The 17,996-nt window shown below is 39.7% G+C and overlaps 1 protein-coding gene across 1 annotated transcript in view; it reads right to left on the bottom strand.

Moving 5' to 3' along the window:
* The window catches only part of LOC103602140 (zinc finger protein 665-like), a 26,633-nt gene extending 10,837 nt beyond the window's left edge, over positions 1–15,796 (bottom strand). Inside the window, 5 exon segments of the mRNA XM_008586563.1 lie at positions 427–3,096; positions 5,295–5,370; positions 5,611–5,737; positions 13,466–13,600; positions 15,712–15,796. Coding sequence (XP_008584785.1) covers positions 427–3,096; positions 5,295–5,370; positions 5,611–5,737; positions 13,466–13,522 — 2,930 coding nt within the window. The 5' untranslated portion in view covers positions 13,523–13,600; positions 15,712–15,796.
* Positions 15,797–17,996: the final 2,200 nt, after the last annotated feature.

Here is a 17,996-nt window from a genome sequence, read left to right as displayed (position 1 = left end):
TGCTCCCGCGCCCCGCTCAGCCAGTGAGCGGGAACTGGTCCGTATGTGGGATCCGAACCCTCGGACGGGAGCGCTGCCGCGCTTCCCAAGCGGCACACTATCCAGTGCGCCACCGGGCCGGCCCTCCAAAAGGTTTTTATTGGTCCTCCAGTATTTCTGCACTTGTGAACCCTGCGTGATCACTATGCTCAACATGTTAGTACAAAATGCATGCCTGCACATGATCCTTTAATTGACTGGTTAGTTCATGGAAAGCCCCTACTTGCTTGCTTATATAAATTGCAGTGTAACGGCAATAAAGTGGAACTACCCTGACAAAACCCCTGCCGCATCTGAGTGTCTCTTTCACAGGGGTGGGTTGGCGGGCAGCAGGCTCACTTTTCCCCGAGATCCCTCAGTCCCAACACCGGGGGTAATCCTGTCGGCTCCTTCTCCTTCTGGGTCTGCAGGAGGACCCCAGGAGCACCCCCACAACATGGTTTCTCACCTGTTTGAATTCTCTGATGCCTGCTATGGTGTAACTTTTGATTAAAAGTTTTTCCATTCTCTACATTCATATGGTTTCTCAACTGTGTGATTTCTCTGATAATGCTGAGATTTGACTTTTTCCTAAAAGGTTTTCCATCTTTACATTCATGTTTTCTAACCATGTGGCTTCTTTGATGAATTCTGAGGTTTGACTTTTCCCTAGTTTTTTCACATTCTCTACATTCTTATTGTTTCTCAGCTGTGTGAATTCTCTCATGTTTCCTGATGTCTGACTTGTGGGCAAAAGCTTTCCCACAGTCTTTACATTCATATGGTTTCCCATCTGTGTGACTTCTCTGATGAATGCTGAGGTGTGACTTTCGGGTAAAAGCTTTCCCACAGTCTTTACATTCATATGGTTTCCCACTTCTGTGACTTCTCTGATGAATACTGAAGTATAACTTTTCACTACAATCTTTTCCATGTTCTTAATGTTCATATGGTTTCTCACCAGTGTGAATTCTCTGATGCCTGCTAAGGTGTGATTTTCGATGAAAAGTTTTTCCACATTCTGTACATTCATATCGTCTCTCATCAGTGTGAATTCTCTGATGCCTGCTAAGGTGTGACTTTCGATTAAAAGTTCTTCCACATTCTGTACATTCATATCGTCTCTCGGTGTGAATTCTCTGATGATTACTGAGTCTTGACTGTTGCTTAAAAGTTTTTCCACATTCTTTACATACATATGGTTTCTCACCTGTGTGACTTCTCTGATGCCTCCTAAGGTGTGGCTTTTGCTTAAAAGTCTTTCCACATTCTCTACATTCATATGGTTTCTCACTTGTGTGAGTTCTCTGATGAATGCTGAGGTGTGACTTTTGTTTAAAAGTTTTTCCACATTCTCTACATTCATATGGTTTCTCACCTGTGTGGTTTCTCTGATGGTTCCTAAGGTGTGGCTTTTGTTTACAAGCTTTTCCACATTCTCTACATTCATATGGTTTCTCACCTGTGTGGTTTCTCTGATGGTTCCTAAGGTGTGGCTTTTGTTTAAAAGCTTTTCCACATTCTCTACATTCATATGGTTTCTCACCTGTGTGATTTCTCTGATGAATGCTGAGCTTTGACTTTTGGTTAAAAGTTTTTCCACATTCTTTACATTCATATGGTTTCTCACCTGTGTGATTTCTCTGATGAATGCTGAGCTTTGACTTTTGGTTAAAAGTTTTTCCACATTCTTTACATTCATATGGTTTCTCACCTGTGTGATTTCTCTGATGAATGCTGAGCTTTGACTTTTGGTTAAAAGTTTTTCCACATTCTTTACATTCATATGGTTTCTCACCTGTGTGAGTCCTCTGATGGATGCAGAGCTGTGACTTATAGTTAAAAGTTTTTCCACATTGTATACATTCATATGGTTTCTCATGTGTGTCAATTCTTTTATTACCACTGAAATCTGACTTTTGGTTTAAAGCTTTTCTGCTTTCCTTACATTCGTATGGTTTCTCACCTCTGTGAGTTCTGGGATGAATGCTGAGGCTTGACTTTTGGTTAAAAGTTTTTCCACATTCACATGGTTTCTCACCTGTGCAAATTCTCTGATGACTGCTGCAGTTTGACTTTTCAAGAAATGTTTTACCACACCTATTACTGTGAAAAGTATTTTTGTATTCTTTATATGGCTTCTCACTTGTGTGCACTCTCTGATATACAGAGAGTGCAGATTCATGGTAGAAAGATTTTTTACATTCATTACATCCATCTGGTATTTCACCTGTTTGAATCCTCTCAGGATGGCTGAGGAGTGAATTCTTACAGAAGATTTTCCCATAGTTAATACTTCCATAGTACATTTCTCCTGTGTGAGTTCCCTGATGCATTGTAAGGTCTGACTTCTGACAAAAAATTTTCTCCTGTTCATTACAACCGTAAAGCTTCTCCTGTATATGTGTTCTCTGATGTGAGGTAAGGTACAATTTCTTAATACAAGTTTTCTCACATTCAGTATATTTATAGTGTTTCTCACCTGTGTGCATAATCTGACGTTTACTGAATTCAGACTTTTTACAGAACATCTTCCCATGTATACCACACTGAAAAGTTTTCCTTTCTATGTGATTTATTTCTTGGACAATGGCAGCTGCCTTACCACAGCCTTTCCCATATTCATTATACTTCCAGGTGGTCTCATCGATATGAATCTTTTTATCTGTAAATATTGTTGGCTCAGTGATGGAGAATTTCCCTTTTCCACTGTATTCTAAAAGGTGCTTCCCAGTTTGAATATTGGGATGCTGACTAAGATGCTCATGATGTCTGGGCAATTTTTCAGTTATATGACGGTCATCAGGTTTCTCTCCAGCAGGCATCGCATCAGGCTCTCTAGGAAGAAGTGCATTCTGACATATGTATAACTCCTCATGTCCCTTTCCTGAATACTTTCCATTATTTATAATCAGATTTAAAACAAGGTATGAACTCAAATAAAATGATTTTCCTAACACGACTCTCTCCTCAGCTGATGTGTTGCCGTTGGTGACTACAATTTGCTGCAAGCATCTACCATGACTTTGGTTCCTCTCCTCAAGGTCATCATCTATCTGGACATCTGAAATGAGAAAAAAATAATAATGAACCACACATAAGCAAATCTCATTGATTGCTCAAGTAAAGGTACAAAAGTGCCTTCCAATCCTAGTAACAAAAGATTTTATAAAAAAATCAATAATGCATGTTGGTTTCACGAGTTTATGGAATTTTTTCTTACTGACAATGTAATATTGTACTAATATATTTTCTAATGTCAAGGTTTTTTTTTTCCTTCTTTGTTCATTTTTAAATTTTAATTTATGACTAAATATTTGTTAAGAATTTTTATTTTCTGCTAACATGTAGTTTTCAACTAAGCACCTTTCATTTCTTTATACCAATTTCTCTTTCATTTTTACAACAATGGATGTTTCCTACTGCTATTTTCTCATTATTTCACAATGAAGATGATTAGGTTTTCCATCATGAGCTTCTTTCAGGTACAGAAGTGAGCCCTTTTTTATCACATATGCAGGAACATCATCAGGCCTTAAAAACTAATGCCACCTTAAGTGACATTACAAGTGGCGCCATTATGGGCCCACAAGGGCGTATTAACGTGGCAACCTAAGATGGCGCCGGGAGGAAGTAGGGTGGGAGTGTCTGCAGGAACCTTGCCTTAGCCCTTATTGGCCAAATACACGCTTCCGCGCTCGTGAACACTGCGTGATTGCAATAGCTAGGCATTGAGACAGGATGCATGCTCTCATAACCTTTAAGCTGATTGGAGGATGTAAAAACCTCCCTTCCCCATTTGCCTTTAAAAGCAAGTGCTTGTGTGATAATAAACGGAACTGCTCAACAGAACCCCTGCCGCGTCTGAGTGTCCTTTAACGGGCTGGTTGGGGCCGGCGGCTGTGCTCACCTCTCTTCATGGCTCTCTTCCCCCTTCTCCTTCCAATGGGGACAGGAGGGGAAGAGGAATGCAGGCAATTCGCTCGCCCACCAGAAGGGACACCAAGGGAGAGACTGATAGCGAGGCAAGGGCTGTTTGGGTCAGCCGGCAGCAGACATGACAGAACATCACTGAGGATAAGGATTTTGTATTTATGTTTATATGCTTTACACTTCTCCCTTAGAAAATGGCTATAGGAATGTAGAAGTTTTCCAAAGAATAAAATATCCTTTCCTCCACCCCAAAGACAGCTTCCTCTAAGTTTTTCATTTAACATGACTTCCTCTGCTTCTCATAAACCATTAGAATAAAGGAAAATCAGTTCTCCACCCTACACACCCCTTTCTATTCTAAGATGTTTGGTTCTGCATCCAAAGCTGTTCCCACCATCTTTGAAATATGTTCTTTTGACTCCTTCTCAAATCAACTTGTATTCTATTCCCAATTTCTGGAACATGGACCACCACTTGATAATTTACTTCTCGTGAAAGATTTGTTTTGTGCAGTGAAGTATTGGAGGTCTTCTATTCTCATAAAATTTGTCTCCTGCACATTTCTCATTCTAGTTTCTTTTCTAAGTGATTTCCACAAGGAAAACAAAACAATGTTAACTTTGAACTCCACTCCCAATCAACAATCATCCCAACAACATGGAACCGCTAGTTCATATAGACTTGGTATCCAGAATCTTCTGGTTTTCCCTCAAAATCAAGGACCCCCCTTTCCATTCTCCCATGCAGGGTTCTCCTCAGCTTCATGATTGTTGATATGGTGGTACAAGGCTCACTGCTGTGCCTCTTTTCCTATTAGTGAATTGCTATGTGATACCCTGCAGTACTTTGGAACTCTGTGAAGAGTCTTCACCAGAACAAAGGCCCTCACCAGATGCAACCCCTTCAACTTGGAATGCTGAGCCTCCAGAACAGACTTGTAAGAAAATAGATTTTTTCCTTTATAAATTACCCAGTTGCAGGTATTCTGTTAGAAACAACAGAAAACAAACAGATCCAGTATGAAAAAAAGGTACATGAGAATTGAAGAATAAGCACGACTAAAAATGTTAAGACAGCACATAGGAAAAATAGGGTCAAACAAGAGAAATTTAGGAATTAGATTATGGGTACATACAAAACGGATTCAGCCAAATAAAATATTGGGATGTACATGGGATACCCCACCTTGGACATTATGTAATACAGGACTGCAGGTGAGCCATCCTCAAGTCTGGGACTTGCAAGGGAAATTTCTAGAAATAGCTGAACACTGCCAACATCTAATGAGCTTTACTTTTCTTGGCTTCTGCACTGTATGTGCTGACAAATCTTGCAGGATCTGCTTTGGGCACTCTATTGTCCATGGCTCTGCTCCTTCTTCTAACTTGACAGTCACCTCGGCTTTGTTAATGCAGTGTTCTGTTAATGAGAAATAATGTAGGACTTTGTAAAACTAAGTCTGATCCTTGGAAGAATGGCAAAAGCTCAGCTTCAGATGTTGTACAACAAAGAAGCCAATTTGAACCTTGTGAGAAAGAGAGAGACCACATTTTCAAGAAATGTAATCTTACCAAAAAAGCATGAAACCCTATAAATGCTTCCTATAGTTATAAACAAAAAGAAACATTTCTCCTGAAAGTTACTGGGGAGTTTACTCACTCAGTGACACCAGGTTGCTGTAGGTCTCCAGCATCACATCCCTGTACAAAGTCCTCTGAGCATCATTCAGGTCCTGCCATTCCTCCCACGTGAAGTCCACAGCCACATCCTCAAATGATACCAACTCCTGGAATGACACATCGTCCTCAACTCAAGTCAACATTTCTGGGTCACAAGACAGAATTCTGTGAGTTCACACCTTTGTGTGTGCATGTGTCACATGTGTCGTATATAAGATGCCACTTTCTTGTACGCCATAGGATGGGAGGAAGAAAAATCAAAGGACAAATATCCTGGAACTGTAATAAGTTATCAATTAATAAAAGTAATATTACAAAACTTAGTTTATACCTCAGGAAATATCCTTGTTGCTAGTGATAAAAGTGTGAATAAAATTTTCCTTTTCCAAGGAGAGTATAAACAGGCATGAAGACATAAGTGTAAATACATACCTGAAATACTGTGTTAGAGGAACAAATTTAAACACAAGTTCAATATAGACTGGCATAAGAAAGAAATAGAAAATATAGTTTTATTTTGTATTCAGCTTGAAATGCCAAAGATGTTAAACTCTTCCATGTGAACTGCTTGATCTCATGAATATGAGGCAACAGGAAAAGTCCAGTCACAAGAACACAAAGAACACACCCCACTTAATGGAACTACACATAGCACCGTGTCTGAGTGAATGATCTTGGGCAGCATAAGGGAACAATACTGAAGCAACTAATTATAGAATGATTCTGCACTTAAATATGGGACCTATTTCAAACAGTAAAACATTGTATGCAGTTATTGTTGATTTTTACCTACTTATGAATTAAAAGTACATTAAAGTCATTCCAAAATTTCCTTCCTATGTGCCAAAGGATTGCTTGTGTCCACACCACAGTGTACAATGCAACTTTCTAAACCACAGGGAGCAAATAATGTGGTCCTGTAAGTACATGCCTTTATTTATATTTTAATCATCATCCACTGCAAGGAGAATGGAAAAGGCTTTTAGGGAGAGTCAGAGGGAAAAAGAAAACAGGATGACAGAAGGCCAACTACATTACAACATAGAGAAATAAGCACACAGAAGATAGACTTAACACTATAAAAAAGAAAAAGGTAATGAAAAAGCAGAAACAGAATGTGGTAGTAATTTGTTGTGCAGAATTTTAAAAGAAGAGTTTTACTCTCAGACTATCTACATAAGCAAAGCTAGTTATGTCCAATACAGGGCCGGCCCGGTGGTGCACTGGAGAGTGCGCTGCTTGGGAGCGCGGTGGCGCTCCCGCCGAGGGTTCGGATCCCATGTGGAGACTGGTTCCCGCTCACTGGCTGAGTGCGGTGTGGGCACAACACCGAGGGTTGCGATCCCGTTGCCGGTCCCCGGTACGGGTGCGACACCGAGGGTTGCGATCCCGTTACCGGTCAGTAAAAAATACAAAAAGGAAAAAAAAAATGAACCAATACAGCAGACAGAAAACCATAAAAGACATAGTTAAACTCAATAACATGATCTGGATATAATGGATATCTACAGACTACTTCTTCCAACAACAACAGAATAGACATTCTTCTCAAACTTACATAAAAAAAATCACTAAGACCATATTCAGATTCACATAACACACTTTAGGAAAATTAAAATAGTAGAAATCATACAATATGTGCTCTCAGACCACAAAAGAATTGAAATGGAAATCAGTAACAGGGCAATGACTACAAAATCCCCAAATAGAGGGAGATTAAACAACACACACTAATACATGGGCTAAGAAAACAAAACCACAAAAAAAATACCCAGAAGAAAAATTTTAAACAATTTTATTAAATGAAAGTGAAAATGGGGCTGACCAGTTATCTCACTTGGTTAGAGCACCACCTTGTAATGCCAAGGTCAAGGATTTTGATTCCCATACTGGACAGACACCAGAAAAAAAAAAAAGAGAGAGAGAGAAAATGACACCAAAGAGCTAATTACATTGAAAGGAAGCAGAAGAAAATAAATACAAACTAGAACAGAAATAAAATTAAAAAGGAAAATCTGGAGAAAAAATAAACATCTAAAAAGCTGATTCTTTAAAAAGATCGATAAAATTGATGAGCCTATAGCCAAGCTAACTAAAAACATAATGAACACAAGACAGAAATTACTATTATCATAAATGAATGACATAACATCAATACAGATCCTGTGGACATTAAACGAATAATAAATACTACGAACAACTCTGCACACACTTGACATCCTACATGAAATGGACCAATTCCTTAAAAGACAGTTTACCAAAACTCACGCACGCCAAATCCACAATGTGAATAGGCCTGTGTCTATTATGAAAATTGAGTAAACAAATAATAACGTTCAAAACAGAAAGCACCTGGCTCAGATATGTTTACAGGAGAACCAAAGCTAACATTTAAGGAAGAAAATATACCACCTTCCTACAATCTATTGCAGAGAATAGAAGATGAAGTACTTCCCAGCTCATTGTATGAGGACAGCATTACCTCAGTACCCAAACCAAAGATATTATGAGAATAGAAAAATACAATGAATTGCATGTGAAAATTGCATGTGAACATACATGCAAATAAGCTCAATAAAATATTAGCAAACCTAATCCAACAATATCTAAAGAGAATTATGCACCATGACCAAGTGGTATTTATCCCAGGTGGGCAAGGGTGGTTCAACATATGAACATCGATTATGTAATTGATAACATGAAAACACTAAGAAGAAAAAACAAAAAATCACAATCATATCAACAGATGCATAAAAAGCATTTGAAAAAATACAGCATCCATTCATCATAAAAATTCTCAGTAAACTAGGAATAGAGGGGAACATCACAACTCGATAAAGACTATCTACAGGAAACTGCACCTAACATCATCCTTAATGGTGAGAAACTCAAAGCTTTCCCAGATAATCAGGAACAAAGCAAGAATGTATCCTCTCATCACTCCTTCAACATCATACTAAAAGTACTGGGTAGTGCAATAACACAAGGAAATAAAAGATTTACAGATTGGGAAATAAATAAATAAAATTATCATTAGTTGCAGATGATATGATTATCTGTGTAAAATGTCCTACAAAGTAAATAGAAAACTTCCTGGAATTAATTACTGATACAGCAAGATGGAAGGATACAACATTAATATACAAAAGTCAATCACTTTTCTATACCCCAGCAATCACCAAATAAAATTTAAAACAAAAAACACAATACTATTCACATTAGCAACTCAAAAAAGAGAAAAGAAAGTTCAAAATCATCTACCTCATAAGAAATTAGCATCAAGAATACATTTTTAAAATGTCTACATTTTAAAAATGCCTACAACAACAAAGCAAATAATCTAATTAAAAAATAAGCAAAGGGCTTCAACAGACATTTCTACAAAGATGATATACCAATGTCTACCAAGCTCATGCAAAGATGGTTAACATCATTAATCACTAGAGAAATGCAAAACCACAATGAAATATCATTTCACACCTAATAGAAAATAAAAAGTACTGGCCAAATTGGAAACTCTGTACACTTTATGTGAGTATATAAAGCGATGCAGCCCGTATTAAAAAAGAAATAGTACAGTGACTTCTCAAAAAATTACAAATAGAATTACCATAGGATTCATATATCCAAGTTTTGTGTATATTTCCACACCTGTGTTCAGAGCAGCATTACTCACAGAGTTAAGAGGTGAAAGAAACCCAAATGTCCAGCCATGAATGAGTGGATCAATAAAATGTGCTATACACATACAAAGAAATAATATCCAACCTTAAGAAGAAAGATAATCTTGATGTATGCTATAACATGGAACCTTGAGGACATTATTAAAAGTGAAATAAGACACTCACAAAATGACAAGTATTATATGGTCCCACTGATAAGAGTCAAGTTTTTAGAAATACAAAGTAGAATGGTGGTTGCCAGAAGCTGGGAAAAGGTGTAAATTGGGAGTTGCCATTTAATGGATATAGGGTTTCAATTTTCCAAGATAAAAAACTTGTGGATATCTCCTGCACAACGGTGTCAATATACGTAAAACTACATAAAGGTTAAGAAATGATTCAAATGGTAAATTTTACGCTATACGCTTTTTGCTAAAATTAAAAATAAATTATTTTAAAAGCCAATAGATGAACCAAAATAAAATATTGTTTAAAAATTAACTAATTGATAAAACGTTAGAAAGTAAAAAGCAGAGGATTAAAAGGCAGATAAGGCAAATACAAATAGAAAATAGCAAAATCGCACACTTAACAATTAGTTTAAATGGAATTGCACTAAATATTCTACTTAAGGCAAAGACTCTCAGATTTGATAGGAAAGTAAGACCCAACAATATGTTGTCCAGAGAAGTACACTTGAAATACAAAGAAACAGACTAAAAGTAAAATAATGAAAACATATCTACCATAACAACACAAATTGTGAAAAGCTTAAGTGGAAATATTGATACCAGCAAAAGAATCTTCAAGACAAATTATATTACTAGAAATAAATGGAACTGTGAAGGATGTGAGCCACACTACTACCACCTCCCATAACATGGAAAATGGAAAGGGTATCTCACCAAAAGAGACTTTTGAGCACAAAAGGAAAAGTGCTACCTGCCCCCCTGTCTCTGTCAGTGAGAAAATAAAAGAAGGATGTTCAATTTTCAAACAAAATTTAGAGAAAATATGAAGGAGCTAGGACTTGCTGAGTTTGAAATAAAATTATTTTTCCATCCATTTTTCCAAGAAAAATATTTTCAAACTGTTTAGTGGCAAGGATCAAATCTGTTGTTTTCCAAAAAAGATAAAAGACCAAAAATATTTCTAGCTTTCTAAGTACCATTGGATCTGACACATAGATAGTGCCTAGTAAACGACAAAACTTCTAAGGAAACAGGCACCTCAGAGAGAAGGGGAGGTCAGAGAACAAGGGGCCTGACTCAGAATGTGTGAGGGTAGCATTGGTCTAATGGATTTTAGCACAATGGAAGCCCATGTTTTTATGGCACTGAACACACCAGATAATTTCCTGTATCAAAAGGCCAGAGTCAGAAAAAAGTAAAAAAGGATGTTCGATCCCCCAACATATAATAACCAAAAATAGGCAAAGAAAGTCAGTCAACTGCAAACCCAGCCATTCAAGGAAAAGAGATACTGACAGAGAATGGTGAGAGCCCAGAGGACACAGTGAAGAGGCACAAAGCATCCTTTCCAGGGACCAGGACTAGGCTCTAATGAAATACTAAAGCAGGTGCCTGATAGGAATATGTAATTACTCAGTCCAGAACCCTCAGGGTGCTGCCTCTTCTCACCAACCCTGTCTGGAGAAAAGTGCACACATGGCCATGCCTGTCTGTTCACTGTAAGCTGGATGTGTGTTAAAAAGATGACAGGACACTGGAGCTTGTTTAGTTTGGCTTTTTGTCAACTGCACAGTGGTAGAATATTTCTAGGGCTCTTAAGAGGGACAAAGCATATTTTGCATGCAGTAGAAATTTACGGTCAGAGAACAGACTGTGGTCTATTCAACAGTGCTGCAAAGTCTTGCTATTCTTCTTACTGACAGGTAGAATCTAATTGCCTTCCCCTTGAATCAAGGCTGGTCTTAATGATGTGCTTAACTAAGAGAATACATTGGAAGAGAAGCTTTGGTATCTGAGTGGAGATAACAAGAATCCTTGCAGTGTCTGCCTGGGCCTCTTGGACACTTGTTCTGGCAGAAGCCAGATAAACCTGACTACCCTGAGAATGCCACTCTGTGAGGAAGTCCAACATGGCCACAAAGAGAGGGTTGGATGTCTGTTCAGTGTTCCCAGCCACTAGAGATTTTCCAACTCAGAGAAGAGACCTTGTCTAGCAGTGAACCCACACCACCCTGTCCAGATTACGGACCCAAAACACTGTGACATGTAATAAGAAGATGTTCTTATTTTAAGCCATGAAGTTTTGTGATACTTTGTTGCACAGCAGATCACTGGAACAGCAAAAAAGTTATTAGAGACCTTAAGTACTACTTTGACTTGAAACATGAAGAGTGTAAGTTCACAATGAATATTAGATTCAAAACAAAGAATGAAAGCATTTCACATCTTATGTTAGGTCTCAAACTACAATTGTGAATGTAAATGTTCGGTTAACTGATTTGTCAATTTTTGCTCTTAACTAGCTGTTAGCTACAGTTCTGCTTTAAAAACATAGTGAAGACTAACGCACACATCCATTTTCCGCATTCATTTTTAAGTAATTACCTGAAATAGGAGAAGAATAAAACACAATCTGTAAGAAAGTTTAAAAACATGATGGGTCTTATTGAACTACAAACAGGTAACTGTATATTAATAAAAACTACAAACAGAATCACTGATGTAAATTTATAGAAGCAAAAGGTAGACATTATAAAAATCTGTACATTGTTTTTATTATTCCATGTCTTTTTACTGACCATTGTTCAAACATGTCCCAGTCACTCCTGAAGGCTTTCTCTCCATGGACTCCTAAGGATGTCACCACAGGTGCTGGCTAGAAGCACAGGTCACCAGGGATTGAACCTCATAGCCCAGCAAACATTACCTTCAGGTTTTTACAAGAATGATATTTCCAGCAGAACAAAGTTACAGTCTTTATGAGTACAAACATCTCCCCCTATACTGACAGTGTACATAGAAATCAGAATAAAATGAAAAAAACAAACAAACAACAGTAGCAGGAAATTAACACGAGATAAATTAGGCCCAAGAAACAGGGAGGAGTCCAGGAGAAATCTCATTTTGGTGGCTTATGTCAGTGGTGGAGCAGTAGTGATAACACACATAAGAGAAGAAGGGGAAGTGGTTTTAGTTTTAGAATTGTTGACTTTGAGGTGATAGTTTTTTTTCCCCCCTGGCAGGTGGCTGGTGCAGAGATCTGGACCGTTGACCTTGGTGTTAAAACACCATGATCTAAACAACTGAGATTACAAACCAGTCCCTTGACGCACATTTTGAATAGCTACAAACAAGCATTCAACAGAGTTCAACCTAACATCAATAGGCTAGGGAAGAAGTACAACCTGGAGACAAAGAAGAGTGCAAACTACAGAGGATTGAATCAGTAAGAAAGAATTTCACATGAGAAGAACAGGGCCCAGGATGAAGCACTTTGATAAGCTATGTTATAAAAAAGAAAGTAGAAGAATTCAGGAGAATAGAGAAATAACCATCAGTGAAGTCATGAGAGAAACTAATAAACTAACACAGAGGAATTTCCAGGAGAATATCATGAACAGTGGTTCAAAATGTAGCAGAAGACTCAAGCTAGAAAAAGATTATAGACATTGGATTTGATTATAATTTAGGTTATCATTCTACGTTTTCCTATGAACTAGTACAGTCTTCCAAAGCCATTTGAACTAGATTTGTTTTTGGAACTTTATAAAAAGCTTACTAAGCAACTTGTGCCCTATAATGAGGTAACTATTTCCACTGCAGAAAGTGAGAAATGTTTATTTCCAGGTCAGCAGTGAAAAACTTTCTAATATTGATGGTGTTTCAGAATTTGGTGCCACCAAGTCCTCACATCCCAAGAGAATTTGGCAGATTCTCTTCTCAGGTTCCATTCCAAGCATGTAAACAAGGTGTCTGCCTTTTTTCCATGGCATCACATAGACCAGAGAAAAATTTTTATCCAACTTAGATGACTCTGAGGTCTTACAAACTGCTATATCTACATGCCAACTTTATCTTGTGACTGTTCATTTCTTTCAAGTTGAGTTTTACTCACCTGTACTTTTCAATTTTAATTTATGCATGCCATAAAGCTCACATAATACAATAAAAAATTCTGAGTAATAAATACCAAAAAACTCACCAGAGATTTATTCATCTTTTGTTGCTCTTGTAAACCCATAGCGCACTCTGGCAGCATAGCTGGGAGAAAAGAGAATGGAGTGGATTAAGGAGAGTACGGTTGTGGCTTGGCTCTACATTCTCCTTCCCTTACTAGCTGAAAAAGACAAACAAACAAAAAGCCTTCCTGTGAGAGAACAGTCCTTCATGCCTCAATAAGAGGCAACAAGACCCCATTAAAGATGCAGCTACAAGTACATTAATAGCTACACATTACACACACAATTTATTTTGGGGTCAATGAAAACATACATAGCCTACTGACTTAGCACGAAACAATATCACCTGAACATATAACTTAATACCTTAAACCAAAGAAAAAACATTGTGACATCATAGAATTAGTGTTGTAGAAATCATTTGGCTGTATTAACTGTTACCCTATTAATATATTAAGTTCACACATGACTCCAAAAAAGTGTTTCCGTTACAACACATCTTCCTTTTATGTACCTAAATATCTGGATAGTGTGCATCTTGTAACCCAGCACACATTGCCCATGATTACATAGGTAAACAAAATACACATGATCTATATTTCTTCTGGAACATGATCTCCCTGTATCCAAGCCCTCATATAGCATGCTCTGAAAATAAACTAGTCTTTGTCATGTGACCTGCTTTCGACAATGGCCCATTAGAAAATGTCGTGCAAACATAGGTTTGAAAAGTACTGGCCATTGGTGCTTGCCTCTTAAACACAGTCATACTGTGAAGAAGGCTGGGGAGACACAGGGCCCATCCAAGGGTAAGCACAAACCACAGAACATGTGAGTGAAGCCATCTTTAACCAAACAGCCTCAATCGAGGTACCAGGTGACTAAATCCACATTTGTAACACTAGATGAGAACTGCCCAGCTAAATGCACCCCAAGACGTGGATCCATAGAACTTCAGAAAAAATAAGATGGCTGGATTTTCATGTAATCATGTAACCCTGGGCAAGTCACATTTCCTCATATCCAATTATTTCCACTTTTCTTACAAGGTAGAAATATGGGGAAAACCATTCCTGAATGACCAGAAAAGAACAATGAAAACAGAGAACTATCAGCACATCTCTAGATGCCAAATTTGGCCATAGGCTGGGTTTGAGAGAGCACAGACACTGGGAACAATGAGGGAAGATTGAAGGGAGTGTGTTCAGAGAGCACTGCAGACAGATCCTCTCGGCTGTGACAGGTTATTCCTGCACCCCACAGAACACCTTCAAACCTTCTTCAATAAGTAACACCTCCTGGGTCCTTGCCTCTCTTTCTCAGTGTAATCCACTTCTCCCTTCTGAAATTTGGCCCAAGCCTTCCGATATCATCCAGTCTTAGATACCCATTTAATGAGATATTATCAGCCAACCCTGGTGCGCTCTAAGCACTAGACACAATCATTGTTTAGGCTGTGCAAAGCTAAGGTCTTCACCTTTCTGAGACTCTTTTGCCTCTGCCCTGAAGCAGTACTAAGAGGGTTCCAGCCACAATGATGCCCCACCAGGTGGGATTCCTATTCACAGGACACTGTCCATCAAAGTCTGTCACACCTTCACTCCAAAGAAAAGGGGACCGACATCCAGCGCCCCAATCTCCTTCCTAGAAGTCACTGTCCTGGAAACGAGGTTGTGTACCAACTTCTGTAAATTCAAACCAGAAGCGCTAGGCAGGCCGCACAGGGCAGGAGGGACCAGAAACTTGCCTTGCTGAAGTGACACCGAGACACCCCACGACCACAGCAGCCACAGAGTGACAGTCTGCACACACCTCATGATCCCAGATTCACCTCTGAAATCTAGGGCATCACACTAATGTCCAAATGCTCACGTTACAGATGGGTGACGTGAGTGTCCCACAGGTCGGTACCAGGTTCCTGATGGCGGAACTGGAACGTGACCTCCCCACACCTCCCAGGCTCGCTGTCTTCAGACACCCCCACCCACGTTCCCGTCGCCACCTGGGACCGGAGCCCCCGTCCTGGGACATCTGGAACCAGCTTCTGCACACCCGGCAGCACCCGCCTGCCTTCCAGCACCGCCGTCCTCTGACGGAACGTCTGGAACGGTCTGGAAAGCGCAGCCCGGGAGCCCCTTCCCCGGCCCGGCCCAGGTCCACGCTCGCGCCCGAGGCCCGCGGCGTTTCTCCCCGCCAAGTGCTGGGACACCGTCCCGCTCCCCAGGGACCCCGAGGCCCGCGGGGCTCCTCTTTTCACCCTCGCACACACCTTCAGGGACTCACAATCCAAACCCAGGATCTGAAGAGCAGCGTGAGGACAGCCAAAACCTCCTGGAATTTCCAGACAAAAGATGGCGGGGTGGGCGGAGCCGCACATGCGCACAAGAAACCTGGAAAGCCCTTCCCGTAGTCCCGCGCTGGTGACGTCACTGCAGCCGAAACTACATTTCCCAGATGGCAGAGGGAGCAGAGCCCTACAAGTTCAGAAGGAACTTGGAGCAGCTGTTTAGTGCGCCTGTGCTGCTGACATCACTGGAGGGCGGGACTACATTTCCCACAAGTCTCTGCCGTCATCATTTAGGGACTGAAGGAGAATATTTTGTTTATTTTCTCAGCAGGGATTCTTGCTACCAGGAGAACAGGACCTGATGGATCAAGACTGGCCTCTTTCCACGTTATTACGAAGTAGAATTCTGATTCTTTACTAAATCCTGGTTTGACAACCTGAGGCATTGTGAGAATAACAGGGAAATTCGAATGTGGGCCAATTACCGCATGATATTAATAAGTAATTTCACCTTTTTTAGTAGTCATATAGGTATTGCTATTATAGAACCCACGTTTATTTTTGCAGATGCATTTTAGAGGATGAAAAAATCGTGCATCTGTTTTACTTTAAATGGTTAAACAAGTGAGAAATTAATATGGTAGCTCTCTTCCAAGCCATTAGAAAATGTTTATTCTCATCCAATAAACTAATTTGTCTGTCTTCAATGGATTGTACTACAGAGTTGGGAAGGTTTGTCCCTCTCTCCCAGATAAAGAACGGGTTATTATTACAATCTATTGATGTGACCCTATTAAATTCTAAATTTTAATCCTACAGCCATTGTAGGGCAATGAGCCATGTATTTGCCACCTGAAACAGACTAATACTAACCAGACTCATAGTAACCCAGCTAACGTGAGGTCTTGGTTTCTGTCTCACATTGTGAACACCCCTTTTTCTCCTGGGTCTCCCTATATTCTTATTAGATACCACTTCCTTTGCAGCTAGGGCATCTGATACAGTGTGTTCCAGATTAACGCTTCATACACTTTAGGATTCATGTTTTGAGTCTTGTCTGTATGCAGAAGTTTTAATTCTATAAATCGGCAAGGCTGGTAATTATGATTCAGATGGGAGTTCCAAAAGGAGGTTACCTTGATCATTCTGACCTTAGAGAATCTGGTTCATGTCTCTCCTCTAGTTTCTGGCAGTGTACTGACAATCTTCGACATTCCTTTGCTTGTAGAATCATCATGCTGATGTTTGTCTTCATCTTTCCATAATGTTCTCCCGGTGTGGTCTGTGCACAAATTCCCCCAATTGATAAGGACATTAGTCATACTGGATTAACTAATTACAACTGCAATGGCAGTACTGCAAAATAATATCACATTCGGTGGTAGTGTGGTTTAGGACCTTAACATATAAATTTGGGGGAAGGGCGAACACAATTTAACTCATAATGGAAATTTATCAGTAACTTCGGCAGAAGCCGTGAATGAGAGCACCTCCTCACTGAATGGAGTATAACATGTCTCCTGTTGGTATGAACAGAGAGAGCCCATCACATTACTCTAGATTTCATGTTGGCTACTTGTATGGGTTTGCTTGGGCTGCCATACACAACACCACAGACTGGGCAGATTAAACAACAGACATGTATTTTCTCCCAGTTCTGGAGGCTGGATGTTGAAGATCAAGGTGCTGGCAGGATTGGTTTTGTCTAAGGCTCTCTCCTTGGCTGGCAGGTGTTTGCCTTCTCTCTTCCTCTTCACATGGTCATCCTCTGTGGACAATCACCCCTGGTGTGTCTACATATGTCCTAACCCCCTCTTGTTGTAAGGACAACAGTCAGATTGTTTTAGGGCCCATACTCATTTTAACCTAACCACCTCTTTAAAGACCCTATCTCCAAATGCTGTCACCTTTTGAAGTTCCTGGGTTTTGAGATTGCAAAATAATTAGTTTGGGGGGAGAAGAGGACAGAAGTTAGCCCATGCAGTAATCAGGATGGTGTCTGTGTCACTACTAATATTTAGATAGATTATAGCTATGCCCATCCACTCTTATATCTGCCAGGCACCTAAGGCCGGGCAGGTCACATTCTAGACTCAGACACACACTTTTCTTGTGACCCCTCTCCTGGAGGTGACACTCCCCTCTCAAGCAGAAGTCTTGTAAACCCAGATCACCACACTTCCCTACCTCCCACCTAGTGGTTGCTGCTAAGTTTCTCACTAGACAAATGTCTCCTCTTTTTTTTTTTTTTTTTTTGTACAAACTGT

This window comes from Galeopterus variegatus, unplaced genomic scaffold (genome assembly GCF_000696425.1).
Source record: "Galeopterus variegatus unplaced genomic scaffold, G_variegatus-3.0.2 Scaffold4029, whole genome shotgun sequence".
Taxonomy (NCBI): Eukaryota; Metazoa; Chordata; class Mammalia; order Dermoptera; family Cynocephalidae; genus Galeopterus; species Galeopterus variegatus.
The sequence above is the reverse complement of the archived record's forward strand: the minus strand, read 5'-3'. Positions and strand labels throughout refer to the sequence as shown.